The 22,428-nt window shown below is 49.6% G+C and overlaps 2 protein-coding genes and 1 long non-coding RNA gene across 5 annotated transcripts; 2 read left to right on the plus strand and 1 right to left on the minus strand.

Moving 5' to 3' along the window:
• The first annotated feature begins 663 nt into the window (after window positions 1–663).
• On the plus strand, window positions 664–4,237 carry LOC119108643 (uncharacterized). Of its 3 annotated transcripts, none has more exons than XR_005095320.1 (3): window positions 664–744; window positions 2,404–2,547; window positions 3,473–4,237. It is a non-coding gene; the product is annotated as an uncharacterized LOC119108643 (long non-coding RNA). The 3 variants fall into 3 exon arrangements; XR_005095321.1 differs by lacking the exon at window positions 664–744 and adding an exon at window positions 972–1,054; XR_005095322.1 differs by lacking the exons at window positions 664–744; window positions 3,473–4,237 and adding exons at window positions 972–1,054; window positions 2,909–3,005.
• Window positions 4,238–7,216: 2,979 nt separating this feature from the next.
• Window positions 7,217–9,894, plus strand: LOC119107790 (blastula protease 10-like). Its single transcript, XM_037231338.1, has 2 exons — window positions 7,217–7,488; window positions 8,111–9,894. Exon 2 carries the CDS (start codon window positions 8,151–8,153, stop codon window positions 9,015–9,017), a length of 867 nt encoding a protein of 288 aa, XP_037087233.1. The 5' UTR covers window positions 7,217–7,488; window positions 8,111–8,150; the 3' UTR covers window positions 9,018–9,894.
• Window positions 9,895–16,062: 6,168 nt separating this feature from the next.
• On the minus strand, window positions 16,063–19,465 carry LOC119107792 (blastula protease 10). Its single transcript, XM_037231339.1, has 3 exons — window positions 19,384–19,465; window positions 18,880–19,193; window positions 16,063–17,377 (listed from the first exon to the last, which is right to left on the minus strand). Exons 1-3 carry the CDS (start codon window positions 19,426–19,428, stop codon window positions 16,471–16,473), a joined length of 1,266 nt encoding a protein of 421 aa, XP_037087234.1. The 5' UTR covers window positions 19,429–19,465; the 3' UTR covers window positions 16,063–16,470.
• Between the last annotated feature and the right edge of the window lie 2,963 nt (window positions 19,466–22,428).

Below are 22,428 nucleotides of genomic sequence, written 5' to 3' on the forward strand. Positions count from 1 at the left end.
GCAACATGATTCAGCAATGCAACTTGGCCAACGTCACATAACCAAACACAGGGACGATGTACTCCATCCATGTCATGTCAACAAACGGCCTTCCCTGATAACGGCCCAACATAATATACACGATGTCCTGCCATGTGAGCTCTTGTCATTTTCGTCTTTGTCAAATGTTGTCTCCGTTCAGCACGATCTTTTATTCCATAGATTATCTATCCCGTGCGTGTTTTTATTACGCGAGTTCTGTCCGGTGGGCAACCATTTCGTGCGCAGGCACATATGTATGAATCGTTTCTCTTTTGCTTTTTTGTGGTGTGTAGCTTTACTGTAGGCCTTTTTATTTGTTTTAGCTTTCCCATGTCATATTCGGAGCTTTGCACGAAAAAAGGCATCGGTAGAAGACACTGAAGTCCTAAAGGGACACAGTAGCTTCTATCTGCTGGCTCGCAGGCCCAAAAAGGCATAGGGTTAATTAGACATGATGTTCATCAGTGTGGCGATGTCAGTATCAGCATTGCATGGCTCCATCGATTCCAGACTCCAGCCTGCCAGACGGGGAGTGGACGGGACATACCATGAACGTCGGCCGCGCCGGCGCACGAGGGCCATCAAGTGAGCACACCTCTCCTTATAGCGTCCCCACGCGACCGCGTCACCAGTCGGTGGTGGGCCGAGAGCAGAGCAGCGGGGACGTCGTTCGGAGGGCAGCCAATATCTGTCACCGTCTTACTGCAGGTCTAGGACAACAAGGTATTAGTGCCGGTATGCCATAAACCGCATGCATGTCACTGATATGTGTCCAAACCAACGTGATGTAGGGTAAGCACTATTTCACCGTACAGTGTTTGTCGCTTTGTCGCCATACTCCTAGTGCCCTGGGTTACCTAAGACAGCCATTGGCGTGCACCCGACAAAAGCCCCTTTGCATCTGATCCCAAGCCGCTTACAGGACGAAATGTTCGTTTCGTCATTTCTAGGAGATGAAATCCTATTAGACATGTTATGTCATGCAGCTAGAAGACTCCATGGAAGACGTAAGAAGCACGGACTGCTGTGAATGGTAAGTCAGCGTAAGCAAAAGCGAGCGGTGTCAAAGGCTCCTTCTACACGCTAAAACTATCCGGTAAAATGACGTCATGACAAGCTGATTGGCAATGGTTGAAATCCTCATCTGCACGGACGACTTTTCAGCCAGGTGCCATCAAGTTGTGATCATTTAGATGCCCGCATGAGCATAAAAACGTATTCACGACGTAAAAACGTTCCCGGGTGTGGATGGGAGCGCTGAAAGTCGGACCCACCGTCCAGGCAGGCAAGCCGACTAGTGGCTGAACGCAACTGAAGGAACTCAAGTGTCAGCAGAAAAGGGTCATTATGGCTAGGCATGCTTAGCCATGCTTAGCTTAAGCATGCTCAGTCGCTTAGCCGCCAGACCCGGACATGGGGAGATACATTGCTACTGCAGCTCTTCGTGCAGAGCCCACGCGTGGGATGCGGCTGGTCAACGCAGTGACTGTGACAGCGACTCCACGCAGACATCCATTAAGAATTGCCAAACTACTGCCGTCCACGGTCCACTCACCTGTGACCGTGAGATGTAATGGCGTCGGCGGCGCAGCAGTTTTCCTGCCCCTCCCCCTTCCCCTTCCCCCTTCCCCAGCGTCGCCATTTGTGGGCCGCGAGCCGCTTCAGAATTTAGGCCACCAAAGCCCACGAGCTCTCCCGTCGTGCCTGACCGTGAACTTTGAGCGCCTGGGGCGCCGGGTAAGTGGCGTGGCGCGTGCCAGGTCGCGGCCAGCCGTGCAGCGGTTCGTCTGCCGCGTAAAAGGCTAAATAGAAGGTATGCCTCGGTGTATTACTCTGGGAATAAGCCCCGGAGACCCATGGCTAGACTGGTCGTGTTTTACATACGTTGCAACCGGTGCAATGCACTCAGGTTGGCGTTGAGATGTCTTGTACACATAACAGTTATTAAATCGCATCCAACTATATGCATCGTCAATTTGCTATCTAAATGGCGGCAGCTGTGACGCTGCCCTATTAGCGACTGAATTTTACGAGAGGTGTAAGCGGATTGCGTAAGTTGCAGCGCCCCTACTGATTACCCCTCGAGTGTATTGCATCACCTTGTTGTGTTGTTTCTGAGTGGATTGCGCTACCAGCTCAATCAACCCATGTGTGTGAATACACAAAGTTGTTCGGCGGGCCTAATCTCTTATTATTGGTGGGCCCATCATCACATTACAGTAGTATTGGCCTCGCGTCCGTGATGGGCATGCTTACGATTCGGGATCACATCCTAATATTTACAAAATATTGGTTTGCTTTATGCTGTAACTCCAAAAACTCTGCTGGACACGCCATTGAAGCGTACATGCCTTCCTCAACAATGATATCAATGGTTTTCAGAGTCACCGACATGACCGGCCTGAAGACAGCCATCGCGGTGGGTATCGTCTTACCAGTGGCGTTACTCTGCGCCGAAGGAGCACCGGCTAATGGAATACGCCTACCACCAAGAAATCGACACATCACTCCCATGGATGGTCTTCGGTATGCCACGTAATCTGCACAAACGCCTGGCTGTTTTACGGATTAAGGACATTGGTATTTGGGGGGATTTAGCGCGCTGTGAGGTTGCACTGGAAATCGCTGCGAGAAGCCCGCGGTTTTGATGAAGGAAACACGCGTTCGCATCTCGCGCACGGCCTAGTATTTTTCGCCCAACCCGTAGCGGCACATTTCATGAGAGCACGCTACGTCAATGCCCAAAACTAATTCACGTCCAGCAAACTGTGCAATAGTCAATTTATCACATGACATACGTCTTCGCATTCGTGCATGACAAAGTGTGAGGCAAACTCGCGTTTCTGGCTGTCACTGGATGATGCGCCGCCCTGTGTTCGTTGAACAGACCGGGAGACTCTGGCGCGTTGGAACGGGCCCTAGACCGTGCTTTCGGTCCTGCGCTGAACTACAATACGTTGGTCATCTGCCGTCCCAGGCCCACGAGGAGCAGGCCAGTAGAGTGGGGTCGCTTGCGCACATAAGACCGTTACGACGTCAACATGTAAAAAACAACACCCGCACGTCGTATGTGCCTATTTCGAATCACAGTAACAGGGTCTATATGGGAAGATATTGAATGGGTGCATGTTAGGTTTAGGGAGTCTGAGCTGCTAGTCTTGCCAGAATACCGTTTTGTATGTCATGTACATGCACTTAGGATGTATCTATTAATTCTGGAAAGTTGTCTCAACCGGTTAGTTGAATCCCAGGACCTTTAGCACGCCACTAAACAAACCAATCCTGACGATCTGACTTGCAAAACATGCAGCTATCTGCACGTGACTATGTCATGTTATTCCTTATTGTTGGAATAAGCTGACAAAGGTGGCGAGTGCCAGGGAAGTGTATGTTCCGACTTGATCGCATGAAGCTTTTGAAGCATGAAACTCTCGAATGCGGCGTTTTTCAGGGTCTTGAAGAAGCGGACATGCTGGTTCAATGGTGGCATGTCGCACTCGTGCGACTACAAGGAGGCGTTGACGGTCGCCAAGGAGACGAACTTCTTGCTCTCCAGCCTGACGCCTGGCAAGCGAAGGCGTGCCGGAGCCGGAGCGCCGCAGAGCGCAGAGTTTGTCGACACCGGCTGAGGTCGCGCCTGCGTGCATAAATCGCCAGCAAACCTCTCGAAGCAGGGACACCCGCCCCGCTGGGATGCTGCGTAATGAGCATTTGTGCGATGCTTCTTTGTGCTGTTGATGGTCTGCCTACATGAGGCTAGCAGTCTTCGCTACGCAGTCGTTTTCGTCGTTGCGTGACGCAGTGGACTTGTGATTTGTCGTCTTTTCTGCTCACAAGCATCATCTCTACCGCGCATTAAGCATCGTCTCATGATGCTAAATCAGTTGTGCTTATATCAAGCTAAGCCATCTTATACTTGCTCTGTGCAGAAATGTGTGTTTCTGATTTATTTTCGTTGTCTTGATTGACACCTCTGCCAGCTAGATGCTCATCTAAAACACGACAGGATGAAGCTGCTACATCATCGACATATGCTGGTTTTCTGTACCGATTTTCGGTTTGCGTCGTGCCGCCGTATTTCAGACTGCACCGTTTGGGGAGCGTGGTGATATCTCTCTACCCAAGAATGGGCACTGAACATTGTTTGGATAATTGACAACCTATTAACGTGGCGATCGCAAGACATTGTTCGACAGAACTTAATAAAACATGCAACAGTCCTTATTGTAATGGCATATCACATTTGAGAAATACAATTATTTTGCTCCAATATTTGTTTAAGCCGCGTGGCAAGGGTGGAGATTGCCCGCACGTCGGGTTTTCTGCGGTAACTATATCAAAGCAAGGATAGAGAACCAAAAGCATTCAATGCTTAAACTTCATATGATATATCATTTAATGTTTAAGCTTAATGTAATGTATTAGTCGATGCTTAAGCTTGACATAACTTGCCGCAACAAAATTTCAGAGTTATCTCTTCACATGTCATATTGATACCGGAGAATCGATCAGGGACGCCGCTCCATGGTGATGGTGTTGATCACCGAGCAGAGTGCTCATGATGTGGTCTCCATAGATACTGTGCCGGCGAACAAAGACACTGCTGGGCTACGTTTAGACCGCTCTTTCTGACGACCAGCATCTTTGCCTTGACATTCTTATTTTCGACCCATTATATACCAGCCTATGTTAGATTATTGAAAATGCACTCAGAATGCCTCTAGAACAAGCCGGCTTATGCGTTTCCGCTTTCCGACTCGGTGGCAGGTGGTTCGGATGAGGTCGACGACCGCAGTCTCTAACCAGGACAGCTGTGAACATTTGGGGATTAGGGCCGTCTCAGCATGGCTCACGCGAGTGAGCTCATGTCGATCGTCGTCTCAGGTACAGTACAGTGAGCTGTGCCACAATCCACCGCCTGGCACGGCGACCTGGACAGCGGGTAATATCTGTGTTTCGAGCGGTGTTTCAGTTCGGCCAAAGTTCAGGCTGTTTAAGTGGTCATCCCGCAGTGCAAATACGTCCTTGGCTGTACATGGCGCATGGTAGACATGCCTTGGGGCTAATTTCCGGATCGGCCAAGCGTAAATTGAGAATCCCCTTGGAAGATTATTGGAGAAGCGATCAATCGTTGAATAACTCTCCCTCTGCCGAACGCGACCTAAGCAAAGTGGTAAAAGACAAAATGTGAAATTAGTTGAAAAATGGTAAGCCGCTTTGTTATTTGAAAACTCGGATGTCAATACTAGAACTTCCGAAGCACATCTGGTGTAGTCCGAATCCCCAGCTTCTGACTCGTCACTCGTGAGTACGCGATGAACTATTAGGGCGATAATTCCTACAGCGATAATACCTTTGGCTACTTCATTTGTACAAAGCACGCTTCAGTCGCACAAAGGCATGATACCCGGCCATCCAGGCCGTTGCACTACTAATTATTGGTTTAAGCCAGCTGCCTGATACTTAATTCGCTAACCAAACGTTGTAGATACTTTCACGAGCACTGCATAGCTGCCGGCGATCTATAAATATTTCAAAAAATAGTTATACATTGCCTAATATAATTGTTTGCAGCCTACAGAACGTTATTCACCAGGTGATCACATTCTTACGTCACTTATTACTACGGAATTGACAAGGCATAAATAGCCGGATCATCGATCCCCGTAGGCAGCGTCGGGTCATGATACCCACTGCGGATACGCGGAACTCTCGCCTCGCTTTGTTCTGCGTGCCCCCGTATGCAATTTATCGATACATGATCGATTCGATACGCGACATTTCAATACATTTGCGAATCGACTGCACCAAACAGGATGCAGTGTTAGTCTGCCGCTGAGTCAACATGTCACTCCAAGGAAAACGAGAAGCTGTTTGCTTTGGTTGAGAAAGGTCATAACCCGCCGCCGCCCGGCAAGGTTAGCCACTGATCAGAGCTCACGCACTGCAAGTCATGAAGCCGTGGCGAAGTTTACCAGCTATCAAACGGCATGCTGCGTGGCCGATTCGACTAGCCCTGTGTAGTAACTAACAAACATGGCTCAGAGGCTCCTGACGCTCTGCAGTGGCACGTAGCTCCCTACCGATGACGTATCTCCAACACAGTACACCGAATATCAATGGAACATTCTGGCAATGCTCACATTTTCACTTACGATTATCGCATATATATGCAAGTTAGCCAAATGGAACAACTCATGAGGCGTGTGCCACCAGACTGATAGTTTTCCGGAGCATTTTTGATGAAGTGGCTCCTAGTTACCACACGGTCCTTGAAGGAGCTTGAAGTCAGCTCCGTGCCACAGCCTCATCAGTGGCCGCTCGGTTGGCCATGTCGCGTTCGTTGACCCAGGCATCCACTGGACAAGTGTGCTTCTGCTTCCCACTGACATGACCTCACAGGATTCGGGTCAGGTGATGTAAGCGCACCTTAACCCCATCTCGTGCTGATGACCCTTGAGCAGGGCACACAATACCCCAGGTGGTACGGCTGTGCTATCTGGGTCGGCCGCTGATCCCGTGGCGTATATAAGATGCTTGCTCCCTACTCAGGGCATCCCAAACCAGCCGACTATCGAGGCTTTTGCACGGAACCCAGAAATGTGGACGCGTCTTCCTCTCCTCATGTGTGCCGTGGCGGCTACTGGTGAGTGGGTTCTGTCCTGCCATGTACGCGCATTCTCTCATACCAACAAAAATATTTTATTAGGTGTTACAGAGTTTGTGAAATGTAAGACATGGTTAGTAATTAAGTAGGTTAAGATGGCATGAGTTCTTGCAATAACTATATACGTGATGTTACTTCAGTAAGTTGTATTTTGTTATGACTTTTCGGTCACGGACTTTGCTCACAGAATCGAAAAATTGAAATATGATTCAGATATATACCAAAATATTTGAAATAATTGGTCCTTTGAGCAATGCCCGGGACCGAAAATTCGTTAAAAATACAACTTACTGAAAGAATACAATGTATATAATCACTGCAAGGAAACCATTTTAATTTGAAAAAGTTTCTTTTGTGGGTAACAATTTCATTTATTTGCGACAAATAAATATGTTGTGCTCGCAGCACACAGGTACAACGCTGTATGTACCACATGCAGCTCGCCATTTTCAACTCCCCCCCCCCCCCCCCCCCTCCTCTTTCAGCCGCACAATGGCATATTGATTCTGAACGGGACAAGCACGGTGCACCTGTACGAACCTGATACCCGTGACTTCCACGAGACAAACCCTTCCTGTGACGGCATACGGCCGTCTGGTGGAGGGGGACATCTTGAGGTTGCCCGAGGAGGACCGCAAGGCCATCTCCAGCGGCCAACTGTGGGACGACAGGCGCTACAACTACGAGATCGTGGCCGAGGACAAGCGCGGCTTCATTGAGGCCGGCATTCAGTTCTGGAGGGAGAATTCGTGCATTGACTTCCGGGAGGTGTCGCCTGGCAGTCGCCTGCCCCGAGTCCAGTGAGTGTTCCACATAGCAGCCTGTCAAGAGTTCATTGAGTGCTGCTGTGAGTGTCCTACTCAGCAGCCTGCCTAGAGTCCAGTGAGTGTCCCTCACAGCAGCCTGTCCAGAGTCCAATGAGTGTCCCACACAGCAGCCTGCCCAGAGTCCAGTGAGTGTTCCACATAGCAGCCTGTCAAGAGTTCATTGAGTGCTGCTTGTGAGTGTCCTGCTCAGCAGCCTGTCTAGAGTTCAGTGAGTGTCCCTCACAGCAGGCTGTCCAGAGTCCAATGGGTGTCTCACACAGCAGCCTGCCAAGAGTCCAATGAGTGTCCCACACAGCGGCATAGGTACTTTTTAACATCGTTCTTTAGCGAAAATTTTATCCTTCGCTCGTCAGTGATATTTGACAGCAGATCGCACACTATTGAATCGAACATGTATTGCAGTAGTGCAGCTATGCAGTTCAGCAATGCGAAAAACATGCTTTTTCTGCTATAGATATTAACCAGCCTTGCGTTGTTGGCCCAAGTATAGTTCGGTGTAAAAAGAGGGCTATCAGCTGCCGCAATTCCTACGAAACAGGATGTTAAGGTGATTTGAAAGGAGCCGTTACTGACGTGGTATTCCCTACACCGCCAGGTTCGTGGCCGAGCGAGGCTGCTGGTCGAGCGTGGGCTGCATGGCCAGGTTCCAGGGCTCGCGCACGCAGAAGCTCAGCATTGGCAACGGCTGCGGCGGTCTGGGTACTGTCACGCACGAGATCGGCCACTCGCTCGGCTTCTTCCACGAGCAGTCGCGCTCCGACCGCGACCGCTACGTCTCCATCCTCTGGGAGAACATCGAAGCGAGCGGCAAGAGCAACTTCGAAAGGGTGAGCACCACCGAGCACTACGGCGTACCGTACGACCTCTCCTCAGTCATGCACTACGGCAAACTCTTCTTCTCAAGGAACGGAAAGCCGACCATCCTCACACTGGACCCGACCAGGCAGGGCCTGATCGGACAGCGCGTGCAGCCGTCGTTCCGCGACGTCAGTCTCATGAACAGGTTGTACAAGTGTGAAGAGCTGTGCCCCAGGCGGCCGGCCTGCCAGAACGGCGGCTACGTGTCGGCTGACTGCAGGTGCCACTGCCCTCCGGGCACGTCGGGTGCCGACTGCGGCCGGGTCACGGGCTCCTACTACCCGGAGCCGACCTGCGGCGGCACGGTCACCACCGAGGGCGCCCTCACCACCCCGGGCTGGCCGGGCGTCTACCCGGCCGGCGCCGACTGCGTATGGTGGATCAAGCCGCCGGCCGGCCGCCGCGCGCAGGTCGCCTTCACCAAGTTTGACATCCTGTTCCGCGTCAGCAACGGCTGCCACTTCGAATACCTTGAGATCAAGGACGCCGGCGTCATGGGTGGGGCGGAGCAGTATTGCAGCACCGACCTGTCCCACCGGGCTCTGACAGCTCGCGGCCCCGACGGTGATATGGTGCTCCATTTCAAGGCCTACCGCAAACACTACGCCGGCACCGGCTTCTCCGCCGAGGTCAAGTTCGTGTGAAGGAGAACACCATCACAAGAAGTTTGACCGCTCAGATGGTCATGACTTGTAAATATGGCTTTTTGTGGCGTGGGCTGAGCTGATCATACCGTGCATCATTGCACGATTTTTAAGTGATTGCCAGGTGATTGTCAGGTAATCGTCAGGTGATTGTCAGGTCATATGATTGTCATTCACTGTGTGTTTCCTGCACATTGCCGGAGTGGCGTGGGTTGTAACTGTATGGGTTTTACTACGGAGGCATTTGAGTTCAACTGCATCGACAACTGCAATCCAATCTGCAGAGTAATATTTTAGAAATAGTGTTATTGACTGTGCACCATGGCTGTAACATCAGGATTCCTTTGGACTCTCATAAAATATCCAAGCTTCCAATTTAAGCAGCAAACATAACTGGCAACGGGTGCATTCGGGCTATGCTGCCTTTTAGTTGCGCGATTGAATAAAAAAGATAAACCAGTCTATTGAAGTCTGCTTTGACGAAGTGATTTTATAGTTAAGCTGTTCACCGAAGCGGGAAGTCTCTTGAGCAAAAACACTTTTATACATGATGCGAATAACGAACCTGGAAATGAAAAAGCTGTGTCTGTCCATGGTATGTGATATAGCATGCGTAGTGGGTCTCGACGAGACGCCTAACTGTCTGCATACCTTGCATTGCCGATTAACTCTGCAACTCTATCGACAAAAGTCAAAGAGGAAAGGCTAACGCCAGCAGCTGGTAGCACACACCTGTGCCGTGCCGCCATCTTGTCCCGCCCGCCGCGTGCGCTCGTCAACCAACCGGCCAAAAGAGTGTCGACTGAAACGACTTGGCACTTCACGCAGTCGCTACAACGTGTCAACACTCGTATATCAATAGACGATCATAAATATATTCACAAAGTTTAAACTATCGGGATAGAAACGTTGAATTCCAGCGCAGTGCTCTGATACATCCTGTTATCGTTACTTTAGTGACGACCTCTTTCAACCAGAATACCCGGGAATCTCTCTATAGTTCTGGATTGTGGCAGGGAGATCCTCAGCTCCCTTTTCTTCGTCATCATTTTCTGCATCGTATTCAACATCGTCCGTCCCGCTCCTACGTTCGTGTTGTGCAAGGCAATAGAAATAATGACACCGTGTTGGTGTCATCTCTGTTGTCGTTGTCGTTGGCGGCGTCCTACCGCCGACACCGCTGCTGGCGGACGGTTTTATGACTGTGACTGGCTGTGATCGTGCTGTGGATGGAACATCCACATGATCCGCATCCACTAACATCCGTCACACCTGATACTAGTAGATGATTGATGTAGGCCTCGTGCGCTGAAGCACGTTGGCTCCCCCGCTGTAGTGACCGTTTCAAGGTACTGCTTATGACGCCTACGATCTTGGAAACTTTGAACAGAGGTCGTCCCAGGCTGGGCATCTGGGCTGCCATTGTGCCCTTTTGAAGCGCTCTGTGGATGCATTCCGAACGGCACGCACGTTTGTACTAGTCTCAGCTTGCTTACAACCCTATATCGAACATGAAAATTGCTAACGGCGGTGACCGGATGACACAATCAGTGTGTTTACAATTTGCGCTCCGACGGTGTCCGCGAGAAAAAAGCAGCTCGCAGTTTACGAAATGCCCTTTGATCGGCTGTTCTACGATATTTCCAACTGGCGACATGCAAGAAAGTCAACGAGCCAAAAAGTGGCATCGGCTGACTGATAAACTGCAAAACGACGACGTAGCACAACGTTGGTTGGTAAATTATATGCATATATACATATACATATATATATATATATGTGTGTATATATATATATATATATATACATATATATATATATATATATATATATATATATATATATATATATATATACATCATGCTGCAATTTATTCGAGTAAGACCCTTGTATGTTTACCTTTTAGTCGATCGACATTTTGGCGTGTCAATGTTCTGGTTCGTCGTCAGCATGCACTTCCCATTCAGCCGGCGCGACCTTTTGGCTCGTTGACTGTCTTCCACGTCGTCAACTGGAGATATCATAAAGCAGTCGACCAAAAGGCATTCCGTAAACTGCGAGTTGATTTTTGAAGCGCAATCCACTAACGGACTGATTGTGTCGTTCGGTCCCTGCGCTTTACAATTTTTATGTGCAATGGAGAGTTGTAGGGGAACCAAGACCAGCACAGTCGTGCGTGTGCGATGGAGAGTTGAAGGGGAGCTGAGACCAGCACAGTCGTGCATGTGCGATGGAGAGTTGAAGGGGAGCTGAGACCAGCACAGTTGTGCATGTGCCATGGAGAGTTGAGGGGGAGCCGAGACCAGCACAGTCGTGCATGTGCGATGGAGATTTGAAGGGGAGCTGAGACCAGCACAGTCGTGCATGTGCGGTGGAGAGTTGAAGGGGAACTGAGACCAGCACAGTCGTGCATGTGCGATGGAGAGTTGTAGAGGAGCCGAGACCAGCACAGTCGTGCATGTGCGATGGAGAGTTGTAGAGGAGCCGAGACCAGCACAGTCGTGCATGTGCGATGGAGAGTTGTAGGGGAGCCGAGACCAGCACAGTCGTGCATGTGCGATGAAGAGTTGTAGGGGAGCTGAGACCAGCACAGTCGTGCAGTGTGCGATGGAGAGTTGAAGAGGAGCCGAGACCAGCACAGTCGTGCATGTGCGATGGAGAGTTGAAGGGGAGCCGAGACCAGCACAGTCGTGCATGCCGTTTGAGAGGCGCCCGCAGAGCGTCTCAGATGAGCACAATGACAGCCCAGATCTCTGCATGCGACGACCTGCGTTCTCAGCGATCCCAAGGTCGCAGGCAACATAAGCAGTAGGTTGAAACGGCCACTGTAGCGGGGAAGCTAACGTGCTTCCACGCACGAGGCCAGCATCAAGTATCCACTTGCGTCTGTGCTGGTTGTAGATTTTGGATCACATTCAGTCACAGCCATAAGACCTGCCGCCAGCAGCGGTGTCAGTTACAGGCCAAAAAAGTCAAAAAACAAGAGACGAAAGGGCAAAAGACAAAAAGTCAATGAGTCAATGATGAAAAAGTTAATGAGTCAGTGTCAGCCAAAACGTCAATGATGCCCGCCCCGCCCATCCAGTTGGAATAAGTCATCTATTGAGTCTGCGACCGCGCGAAAGCAGCACAGGCCGGGCCCAGCTTTGGATCGTAAAAGGCCATATCGCGTGAAGGTTAGTGTAGGGGCGTCGTTTCTGAAAATGGCCCAATCTACCACAAAATATGTGAACAAGCAGTTTTCTCCGCAGATTTGGCCCACCTTCATACCAAAGTTTGGGTTCGGGTTGGGATCAAATTAACCCGTCCAAAGGTTTTTCAGAACAATTTTCGAACGGTACGGCGTAGTCGCGCCAAACTTGCCTAGCTGTAGAACACTGAATAGTAGATCTTTAGACTGAAGGAATCAGATGCACCTTGTAAGGTCGCTGACCAATATCAGGCTTAAGTCAGACCATGGTCGTGAGGGAAGGGCATTTCTAGGGAACCGTTCAATGTGATGTAACAAAGGAGTCAATGCATGCATATCTGAAATAGTTTCGTAGGGAATAAATTAACTGAATTTAGGAATGCAATCGATCCCATTGACCTGGGGTCAGGTATAAAGGCCAGATCGACACCAAAACTAACCTGCTTTTTACTCGAGACCTTGGTTTTATAGGGTATTTTTCTGGTGCGCGCTTCGGCTTTATTAATGACAGGGAACGCAGTGGACATGCTCCATGAACTTTTTAGAGGTCAGCGCAGACTATTGACCTAAAATGACTCAGGTCAACATTATGTTCTTAGGAACCTACCGCCTAACGTAACTTCTAACGATTCTTTGAGTGAAGAAATGGGGGCAATCTCTTATGTTACCTTTTGGTTTTTGAGCGGTTACCTTGACTTGACCTGACGTCAAAAAAGTCGCTGACCTCACTGACCATTTTCTTGCAACAGCTATATTGCTTTACGGTGGATGCACAAGGAGTTCTGGTGGTCTTTTGGATACAAATCTGGAATTTTACCTTGTTTGACCTTATTTGACCCCAAGGTTGTAACCTAGGAACCTCGACTTTCGACTCAAATGAGTTCACGTACAGGTCAATCTACTCTGTAAATTTGGTGTCTCTAGCTATCTTGATTTTTAGCATCTTAGACGGGTCAAAATGACCCCCACCCGAGCTACAGGTATGCAGCCGGCCATCCGGGCGAATGTTAACACGCGCCGCGGTGGCTGCTCGGATGCCCTTCTCTCGGGTGAGGTAAATTTGATCCCATCCGAGCGCGTGTCAATTCACAATGATTTGTCACGATGGCATAATATAAATACCTGTTACCTGAAATATTAAGAAATGCCTGTTTGTTTGTCTGCTGTAGATCCCCTCAACCATAGAAAACCATGGTCATAAAAGAAAATTTCTCCGCAAGCGGTACCACGGATCTTGAGCCGGGAAAGAGCTTTTCAGTTGGCTGCGGGCCCTCCAAACAAAATGGTGCCCCCTCCAAAGGAATCTCCTGGGCGAGGTTATTTAATGTGTCTCCTGAGCTTCGGCGTGAAGAAGGCAAGGGAACTTGTACAACACCTTTATCACCATTTTCTATTTTAATTGCTCAAAAATGTACCGTTCTTCCCTAATTTGGGGGAAACTATATCACGTTCTTCACATATTTAGGGTTTTGGGAAGACAAAGGTAACCGCATTTGTTGGGTCACTGAAACCAATTAAAGAAAGAAAACGCAACTAGTTATAGACATAATGTGCCTTCTAAAATTTCTAAACGTTACCTTATTGCTTGTTATGCAGTCATTTTTGTAACTGAACAGGTTTAGATAATGAAAAGCAACAGCTGCGGTTAACAGTGTTCGGCTGGTAATAGCTACTATGCAGACTTACTTTTGTCGTCGTCTGATAAGGTTGATAATCTCTGATAAGATTTAAGTCGTCTGACAAGGCTATACATTTTTCGCACTTGGTTAAGTCGTCTGATAAGGCTATACATTTTTCGCACTTGGTTAAGTCGTCTGATAAGGCTATACATTTTTCGCATTAGCTACGTGGTTTTCCATGGTTTCTGTAAGCAGACATATTTAGTGTAAAAATCTTGGTCAAATTCACGACTTGATGTAGAAAAAGTTCCATAAACACGAATTTCGATCTACTAGCTCAATTATAGGGGCGGGTCACTGCGCTCTTGCACACAAGTCTCGTGCCTGTGCAGAGGCAATTGAGTGCCCTGGATTTGACCTGAAAGTGCCCCGTCCAACGGCCGAGGGTTTTTTAGCTTCTCTGTTTCAGGACTCCTAGACACCTCTTTCATTGTGACTTGGATGTCTTATATTCGTTGTTTCCTCTTTTTACATCCAAGTGGGAAAGGCCACAAGGGAATTAGGGGACAAATGAGAAATATCTTATTCACACACTCTCTATCCAACTTGGCTTCTACCCCCGTAGCACTTTACAGTTGACTTTTATGTTTAGAATTGCTGCATTCGAGTCTTGCCGTTTAGGCTGTTTGTCATTTGTCTTCTAGTCCTTATGACTTCTTGGCTTTTTCCTTTTTCGCATTTGACTTTTATCCTGTTCGACTTCTTGCCATTTGACTTGAGTTCACTTGACTTTTTGTCCTTCGATTTCTTGGCTTTTCAATTTTTGTCCGGTTACCGGCGGTGTCAAGGTCGAAGCCCGGGTGTCGGGGTGACAGGGGGTATGAGGGTCTCCCTGTCACAATCCAGAACTATGGAGAGATTTCTGGGTATTATGGCGTAAAAAAGGTCGTCACTAAAATGACGCTAACAGAATGCACCAGGACATTGTGCTGGAATCCAAGGTTTCCATTCCGGTTGTTTAAACTTTGTTAATATATTGATATTCGCCTATTGATATACGCGCGTGGGCACATGATAACGATTGTGTGATGAACCTAGTCGTTTCAGTTGATACGTTTTTGGGCAGTTGGTTGTCGACCACACGAGGCGGGTGGGGCAAGATGGCGGCACAGCACCAGTGTGTGCTACTGGCTGCTGGCGTAAGCCTTTCCTCTTTGACGCCTGTTTTTTTAAAGATTTGATCCGAACCCTTTAAATGGATGGATTTCCGGAATCAGAGCTCACGCTAAGCAGTGCTTGTTGTATGAGCCCTGACCCCTACCATCCGATCGCGCAATTCCATGTCAACGGCAGATTTTGGTGGCGAAAGTTTAACGTGCCGCAATGCTCGGCACGGTCCGTCCTGCCCTCTGACATCAACTGACCTTTAGCGCGACCGCTGCCATCGGCCGCAGGCCATACCCGTCAAGGGCAAATAGCGAGCGCCCTAAAGCGACTCAAACCCACCCGCTACGGGTGGGTGCATCGGAAGACAGGCGCTCTAACCAACTGAGCCACCGGGATGGACAGAGCTGCGGAGTTGTTGATAGAGTTGCGGAGTTGTTGATATTGATGTGTTGATAGAGTTGCGAAGTTAATAGGCATTACAATGTTTGCAGACATTTAGACTGTCGTCGAGACTCACTACGTATGCCATATCACGTACTCTGGTCAGGCACAACTTTTCCACTCCCAAGTTCGTCATTGGCAACGTGTATAAAGCTGTTGTATGCTGAAGAGGCTTCCCGCGTCGGTGAACGGCTAACTGTGAAATTGGCTCGTCAAAGCCGACTTCAGTAGACTGTTTTATCATTTTCGCTCTATCAAAAGACTGAAAAGTGACACTGCCAACCAAGTTCCTAAACAAAACAGCATAGGCTTGAACCTTTGATAACGTATTCGAGTGAAAAATCATCCCACGGTTACAAGGATTGTACGCTATTAATAGCACCTTAACTAAAATTTATCTCTGCAGGTTAGATCACAATTCTCAATGTATTTGAATTCAGTTGCCTCCGTAGGGAAACCACACAGTCACAGCCCACCCAAGTATAAGATGTGCTACTCTATGACAAGGCCCTACTTCTGCATCTAAGTGGAGTTGCTAGGAAATCGAAGCGGTCGGCACCAAATCGATTTTGTCGAACATGCGAACATCCAAATCTCATACCCGCTTAACCGACGTAGAAAAGCAGACTACAGTATACTGGTTTATTCATGTTATCGCGCAACTAGAAGGCGACATAGTTCAAACAAATGTGCTAAAACAATCTGGGCCAAAGACTATGATCCATCGTGCGAATACAAAATGTCCCTGATGCAAAACGATAGGACGTAGCGCTTCAGATTGGCCTGGTACCATGGAATTAAAAGTAAACGCTACGCATTGGATCAAAGCTGTTAATGCATTGGTGTGGAAATGCCTGCGTAGCAAACACTCAGTTACACTCGCGTCCCCCCGACCATGTGCTTAACACGAACAGTCGAGATAAACCTGGTGATCTTAGAAAAAGCCCTAATACCCTTCCCACCTTCCCCAAAAACGGGTCATATTTACATGCTTTGACCACATGAGAAGACCACCTCCATGCAATGGGATTTCCCTTCACACGAACTTGACCTCGGCGGAGAAGCCGGTGCCGGCGTAGTGTTTGCGGTAGGCCTTGAAATGGAGCACCATGTCACCGTCGGGGCCGCGCGCCTCCAGATTCTTGTTGGCCAGGTCAGTGCCGCAATACTGCTCCGCCTCACCCATGACGCCGGCGTTCCGGACCTCAAGGTACTCAAAGTAGCAGCCGTTGCTGACGCGGAACAGGATGTCAAACTTGGTGAAGGCGACCTGCGCGCGGCGGCCGGCCGGCGGCTTGATCCACCACACACAGTCGACGCCGGCCGGGTAGACGCCCGGCCAGCCGGGGCTGGTGAGGGCGCCTTCGGTGGTGACCGTGCCGCCGCAGGTCGGCTCCGGGTAGTAGGAGCCCGTGACCTTGCCGCAATCGGCGCCTGACGTGCCCGGAGGGCAGTGGCACCTGCAGTCAGCCGACACGTAGCCGCCGTTGTGGCAGGCCGGCCGCCTAGGGCACAGCTCTTCACACTTGTACAACCTGTTCATGAGACTGACGTCGCGGAACGACGGCTGCACGCGCTGTCCGATCAGGCCCTGCCTGGTCGGGTCCAGTGTGAGGATGGTCGGCTTTCCGTTCCTTGAGAAGAAGAGTTTGCCGTAGTGCATGACTGAGGAGAGGTCGTACGGTACGCCGTAGTGCTCGGTGGTGCTCACCCTTTCGAAGTTGCTTTTGCCGCTCGCTTCGATGTTCTCCCAGAGGATGGAGACGTAGCGGTCGCGGTCGGAGCGCGACTGCTCGTGGAAGAAGCCGAGTGAGTGGCCGATCTCGTGCGTCACAGTACCCAGACCGTTGCAGCCGTTTCCAATGCTAAGCTTCTGCGTGCGCGAGCTCTGGAACCTGGCCATGCAGCCCACGCTCGACCAGCAGCCTCGCTCGGCCACGAACCTGAAAGGATAGGGAATATCACGTCAGTAACGGCTGCTTTCAAATCACCCGAACATCCTGTTTTGTGGGAGTTGCGGCAGCTGGTAGTCATCTTTTTACACCGAACTATACTTGAGCCAAAAGCGCAAGGTTGTTTAATATTCTTGATTGATAATATGCATGTTTGATTCAGGCGTGCTTGCTTGTGCGAAGTATTTTTCAGTTTTCCCCGAAATACCCATAATTAAAACCATCTTTAAGAAACATCTTAAACGGCAAGCATTTGAAAATATACGGAGAAAATTTGTCAAATTTTCCAATTTGCTGTGATGTTTTATGCTGTTGCTAATGACATTTTGAATAAAACTTGCTCCCATAAAGAGAGCTGCCACCATTTAAGCTGCATTGTGTAGTTAGTACATATTAAAGCGAGCGTGTTCGTACATACGTGTGTGCGTCCGTGTGTATTCGTGTGTATGGTTGCGTTCATTTACGTATGCGTCTGTGGGGTCCTGGTGTGTGCACGGTATATTTTTGTTCATCCCATTCACACTAGTCTGCCCTGAGACTTGGGTAACCGTTAGTAGCATCGCTGGTTGCTGGCATGAATCGCAAATTCCAGTGGTGCGCTGTTCAGCTTTTGAAATGCTGGCAGTTCACTGGCGAACTAGCTTTGGCGATGGCATTCACAAGTCTGTCAGTCGTCATTCATGACACTTACTACTATTATGTTTTAGTTCTATACGATCACTATTAACCATGTTCAGCTCTTCCACCCTGGAAGATACTAACAGACGTCTTTGTATAGCAGAGAATGATGGCTTTGCAGCTTTGAGTTCATGATATTATTGCTAATGATCTTTGCTGCGGCTGTACGGGGCTGACCCTTCTGGCTATCTATTGATGGGCGACTACATTGATAAAAAACGTGCTTGCTGGATCTGTGTGGCGTGATCTTTAAAAGGATATGAGGCCGCAGCAGGGATGAGGCGCGCAGAGTAAAGAATCATCGCAACTGCCAACGTCAAAGTCGTTACCTAAGCAAGATGGACGGTTGCTCAGGGTGGATCTGCGGAATACAATGCTTCCTGCAAATCCGGAATAGACACCGGCTTTGTAAATTTTATTTTATGATATGCTTGCTTTTTTACTGCAGGTTGAGAGACCACGCCCTTCTGGTCACCTATTCATAGGCGATTCCGTGGCCCAGACTGTTCGTAGCCTAGACTGTTTGCAGCAGTTGACAGTGGTGTCATTGGTCTCAGAAAGCGAATGATTGCTCACTGTGGATCCACCAAACATAAGATTCCATGCAGTTCCAGCGTAGACCGTCGTGTCAAGCAATCGCTGGACTCTGAACGGCCCGCCATGTGGAGCACTCACTGGATGCTTAGCAGGTCACTGTGTGAGACACCCACTGGACAATCGGCAGACTGCCGCGTGGGACGCTCACTGGACTCTAGGCAGACTGCTATGTAGAGCACTTACTCGACTCTGGGCAGGCCACTGTGTGGAACACTCACTGGACTCGGGGCAGGCCACTGCCAGGCGACACCTCCCGGAAGTCAATGCACGTGTTTTCTCTCCAGAACTGGATGCCGGCTTCGATGAAGGCGCGCTCGTTCTCGGCCACGATCTCGTAGTTATAACGCCTGTCGTCCCACAGCTGGCCGCTGGAGATGGCCTTGCGGTCCTCCCCGGGCAGCCTCAAGATGTCCCCCTCCACCAGACGGCCGTATGCCGTCACGGAAGGGTTTGTCTCGTGGAAGTCACGGGTATCAGGTTCGTACAGGTGCACCGTGCTTGTCCCGTTCAGAATCAATATGCCATCGTGCGGCTGAAAGAGGAGAGGGGGGGGGGGGGGGGTGGAAATGGTGAGCTGCATGTGACACATGCAGCACTAGACCTGTTCTCTGCGAACAAAACGTATTCACTTGTTGCAAGTAATTGAGATTTATCAGCGACAAAGGATGGACTTTATCGATACGAGAGAATTAACACGTATGGAAGAATATCAATCCACTCACCATAGCTGCCACGGCACACATGAGGAGAGGAAGACGCGTCCACATTTCTGGGTTCCGTGCAAAAGCCTCGATAGTCGGCTGGTTTGTGGATGCCCTGAGTAGGGAGCAAGCATCTTATATACCCCACGGGATCAGCGGCCGACCCAGATAGCACAGCCGTACCACCTGGGGTATTGTGTGCCCTGCTCAAGGGTCATCAGCACGAGATGGGGTCAGGCGCGTTTACATCACCTGACCCGAATCCTGTGAGGTCATGTCAGTGGGAAGCAGAAGCACACTTGTCCAGTGGATGCCTGGGTCAACGAACGCGACATGGCCAACCGAGCGGCCACTGATGAGGCTGTGGCACGGAGCTGACTTCAAGCTCCTTCAAGGACCGTGTGGTAACTAGGAGTCACTTCATCAAAAATGCTCCGGAAAACTATAAGTCTGGAGGCACATGCTTCATGAGTTGTTCCATTTGGCTGACGTGCATGTGTGTGCGACGATCGTAAGTGAAAGTGTAAGGAAGGCCAGAATATGTCGCTGGTAACCGGCGGTGTGTTCTGGAGATGCGCCACCCGGATGCGACCACTTACCTCTGCAGAACGTTAGAAGGCTCTGGGCCATGCTTGTTACTTGCGACACAAAATGGACATCCACACCCAGGGGCGGATCTCGGATTTCGTCAAGAGGGGGGGGGGAGCACGCAGCGTTTTGCGGCCTTAAGAGGTTGGCCCCCCCCTCCAAAAACATCCTCGCATTCCGGTCATTTCATTTTAAAATGGATAGCACATAGGATATATATATATATATATATATATATATATATATATATGTGTGTGTGTGTGTGTGTGTGTGTGTGTGTGTGTGTGTGTGTGTGTGTGTGTGTGTGTGTGTGTGTGTGTGTGTGTGTGTGTGTGTGTGTGTGTGTGTGTGTGTGTGTGTGTGTGTGTATAGAAAATATGGGAGCACATCTTACTGTGCTAAAGCTGGGTCTGTTATGCATGTACATACATGGATCTCATTCATTCTCTCCAGATCACGTTAAATCCTGTGATTATGAGGCTAATTGTTCCGGGAAAAACAGGCAAAATGAACTCAAGTTGACTGCTAAATCCATCAAAACGAGCTGGGCGGGCAGGCTGCGCGATGTAATCAGATGATAACTGATAATCAATGCATAATTTTGTATTTGTTATAAACGAGTACAAAATATTCCAGCATTCAAAGCATGTTAAGAACACGATGCACGAGTTTGATGTCACACACTCAATCGCCGAGGGAAATTGGCGCATGGCGTCGGAGGCACATAAAATTACCTTCAACAGATGCACGGAAAACTGAATCGGCGCATGTACGACTGCTGCTCTGAGGCTAAGGCGCCAAAGCTCACAGGGACGGAAGCAGACCGATCATGGGTGCCCTGCGAGGCCGATAAAGAGGCTCCCGTCAACAAGTATATCCTCGGGGCAAGTGAAAAGAATCCAAGACCGACGTGGTGGCCCCAAAACGATCGGTAGGCTGACGCACAGGGCCCCAGCCAGAGCACATAACCCTCTGAGCTAAGGGGAATCATGCAGGACCATGAATTGATACCCCTGTGCGGTCAAAAGTGCCCGGGCAGGTTAGCAAAAAGAGCCCGATAGAAGTGAAAAGTCCTCCGCAAATGAGATCAAAGGGAAGGAGCCCTCGATCAAAGAAGAGGGACTTTGAGCAAATCCAGTCACAGCACAAAGCCCTCAGAGCAAATGGAAGGAACCCATGACTATTATAAAGGGCTCCTGAGCAGCTGAGTGTACGCTGACACGTGGGGCCCCGGAAAGGGCGTGTCGAGTTTTTTTCAGGCGAATGGGAAGAATCGATCCCTGATCCATCAAGGGTACCCAGGCGTGTAAGCAGATAGTGTCCCAACAACAGCGTTAAGATCATGTACGGAAAATGGAAAAAATGTTAAGAGATCAAGGGTAACGTGGACAGCTCCTTGGCAATCAGATTGACCGGGCAAGTAGACATATGTGGCCTGGGCAACAGCGTAAGGCCTCTGAAAAGCATAATGAGCCCCACAATTTCCTCAATCACCACCCTTTCAATCAGTAAAATTTTGATTTGCGTGCTTATAAGCTCTTTACCTTCGTTTGAAACCGTTCTATGTCGTCTGTAGTTCCAAGCACATCCAGTTTTGTCGTGTTTTTTATTAGAAAACTGTGCCCGTTCAGCAGGTTATCGGTCACTTCGAAACCTATGAGTCACCTCTGCATGGTCCATGGGGCATGGTCCGATGCTCCTCCCCCCCCCTCCCCCCCCGTCTGTACCCGCCAATGGCCCGAGCAGCTTAATAGATAGGGCTCGCCAAGAACATAGGGCCATCTTTTCAAGTAAGAAGCACTCAAGACAACATGGAGGGCACCGTGGTGATCGACTGCGCCAGAACAGGTTAACAGATAGGGCCCTACCAAGGGCGTAGGGCCCTCCGTTCGGGCCCCTGGATAACAGAGTAGGGCCTTCCAAATATAAAATACCCACGACACGATATAGAAGGCCCCGAATGATCGAGTGCGCCAGAGCGAGTTAACAGATAGGGCGCCCGTCAAGAGCGAAGGACCCTTCATTGAAATAGAAGGCACCCAGGACCCGATGTAGAGGTTCCCCGAATGATCCAATGTGTCCGAGCAGCTTATCAGAAGGGGCCCCGACAAGAGCGTAGGGCCCCCATTCAAATAAGAAGTACGCAAGGCCCAGTGTGCAGAGCCCCCGAAAGATTAAGTGCACCCGAGCAGGTTATGAGATGGCCCGACAGGAGTGTAAGGCTCTAAATTCAAACACCAAGGCCCAATGTGCAGGGCCCCCGAACAATCCAGTGTCGCCGAGGTTAACAGAGGTGCCCCGACAAGCCTATAGGGCCCTCCATTAAAAAAGGAAGCACCCAAGCAAGACCCAATGAAGAGGGCCACCGGACAACCAAACATGTCCCAACAGATTATCAAATAGGCCCCGACAAGAGCGTAGGGCCCCCCATTCAAATAAAAAGTACGTATCGAGGAGGAGGTATCAGGAGGATACCTC

The sequence above is a fragment of the Pollicipes pollicipes genome, unplaced genomic scaffold (genome assembly GCF_011947565.3).
Source record: "Pollicipes pollicipes isolate AB1234 unplaced genomic scaffold, Ppol_2.1 Scaffold_6686;HRSCAF=7923_pilon_pilon_pilon, whole genome shotgun sequence".
In the NCBI taxonomy this organism is placed as follows: domain Eukaryota; kingdom Metazoa; phylum Arthropoda; class Thecostraca; order Pollicipedomorpha; family Pollicipedidae; genus Pollicipes; species Pollicipes pollicipes.

Excerpts from the sequence above, each read along its gene's own strand:
- LOC119107792 (XM_037231339.1), bottom strand. The coding sequence starts at position 19,428 with ATGTGGACGCGTCTTCCTCTCCTCATGTGTGCCGTGGCAGCTATG. Across the intron at positions 19,194-19,383 it reads TGTGTGCCGTGGCAGCTATG|CCGCACGATGGCATATTGAT; the intron begins GTGAGTGGATTG and ends CTCCTCTTTCAG. Across the intron at positions 17,378-18,879 it reads AGTGGCCTGCCCCGAGTCCA|GTTCGTGGCCGAGCGAGGCT; the intron begins GTGAGTGTTCCA and ends CTATCCTTTCAG.
- LOC119107790 (XM_037231338.1), top strand. The coding sequence starts at position 8,151 with ATGGCCAGGTTCCAGGGCTCGCGCACGCAGAAGCTCAGCATTGGCAAC.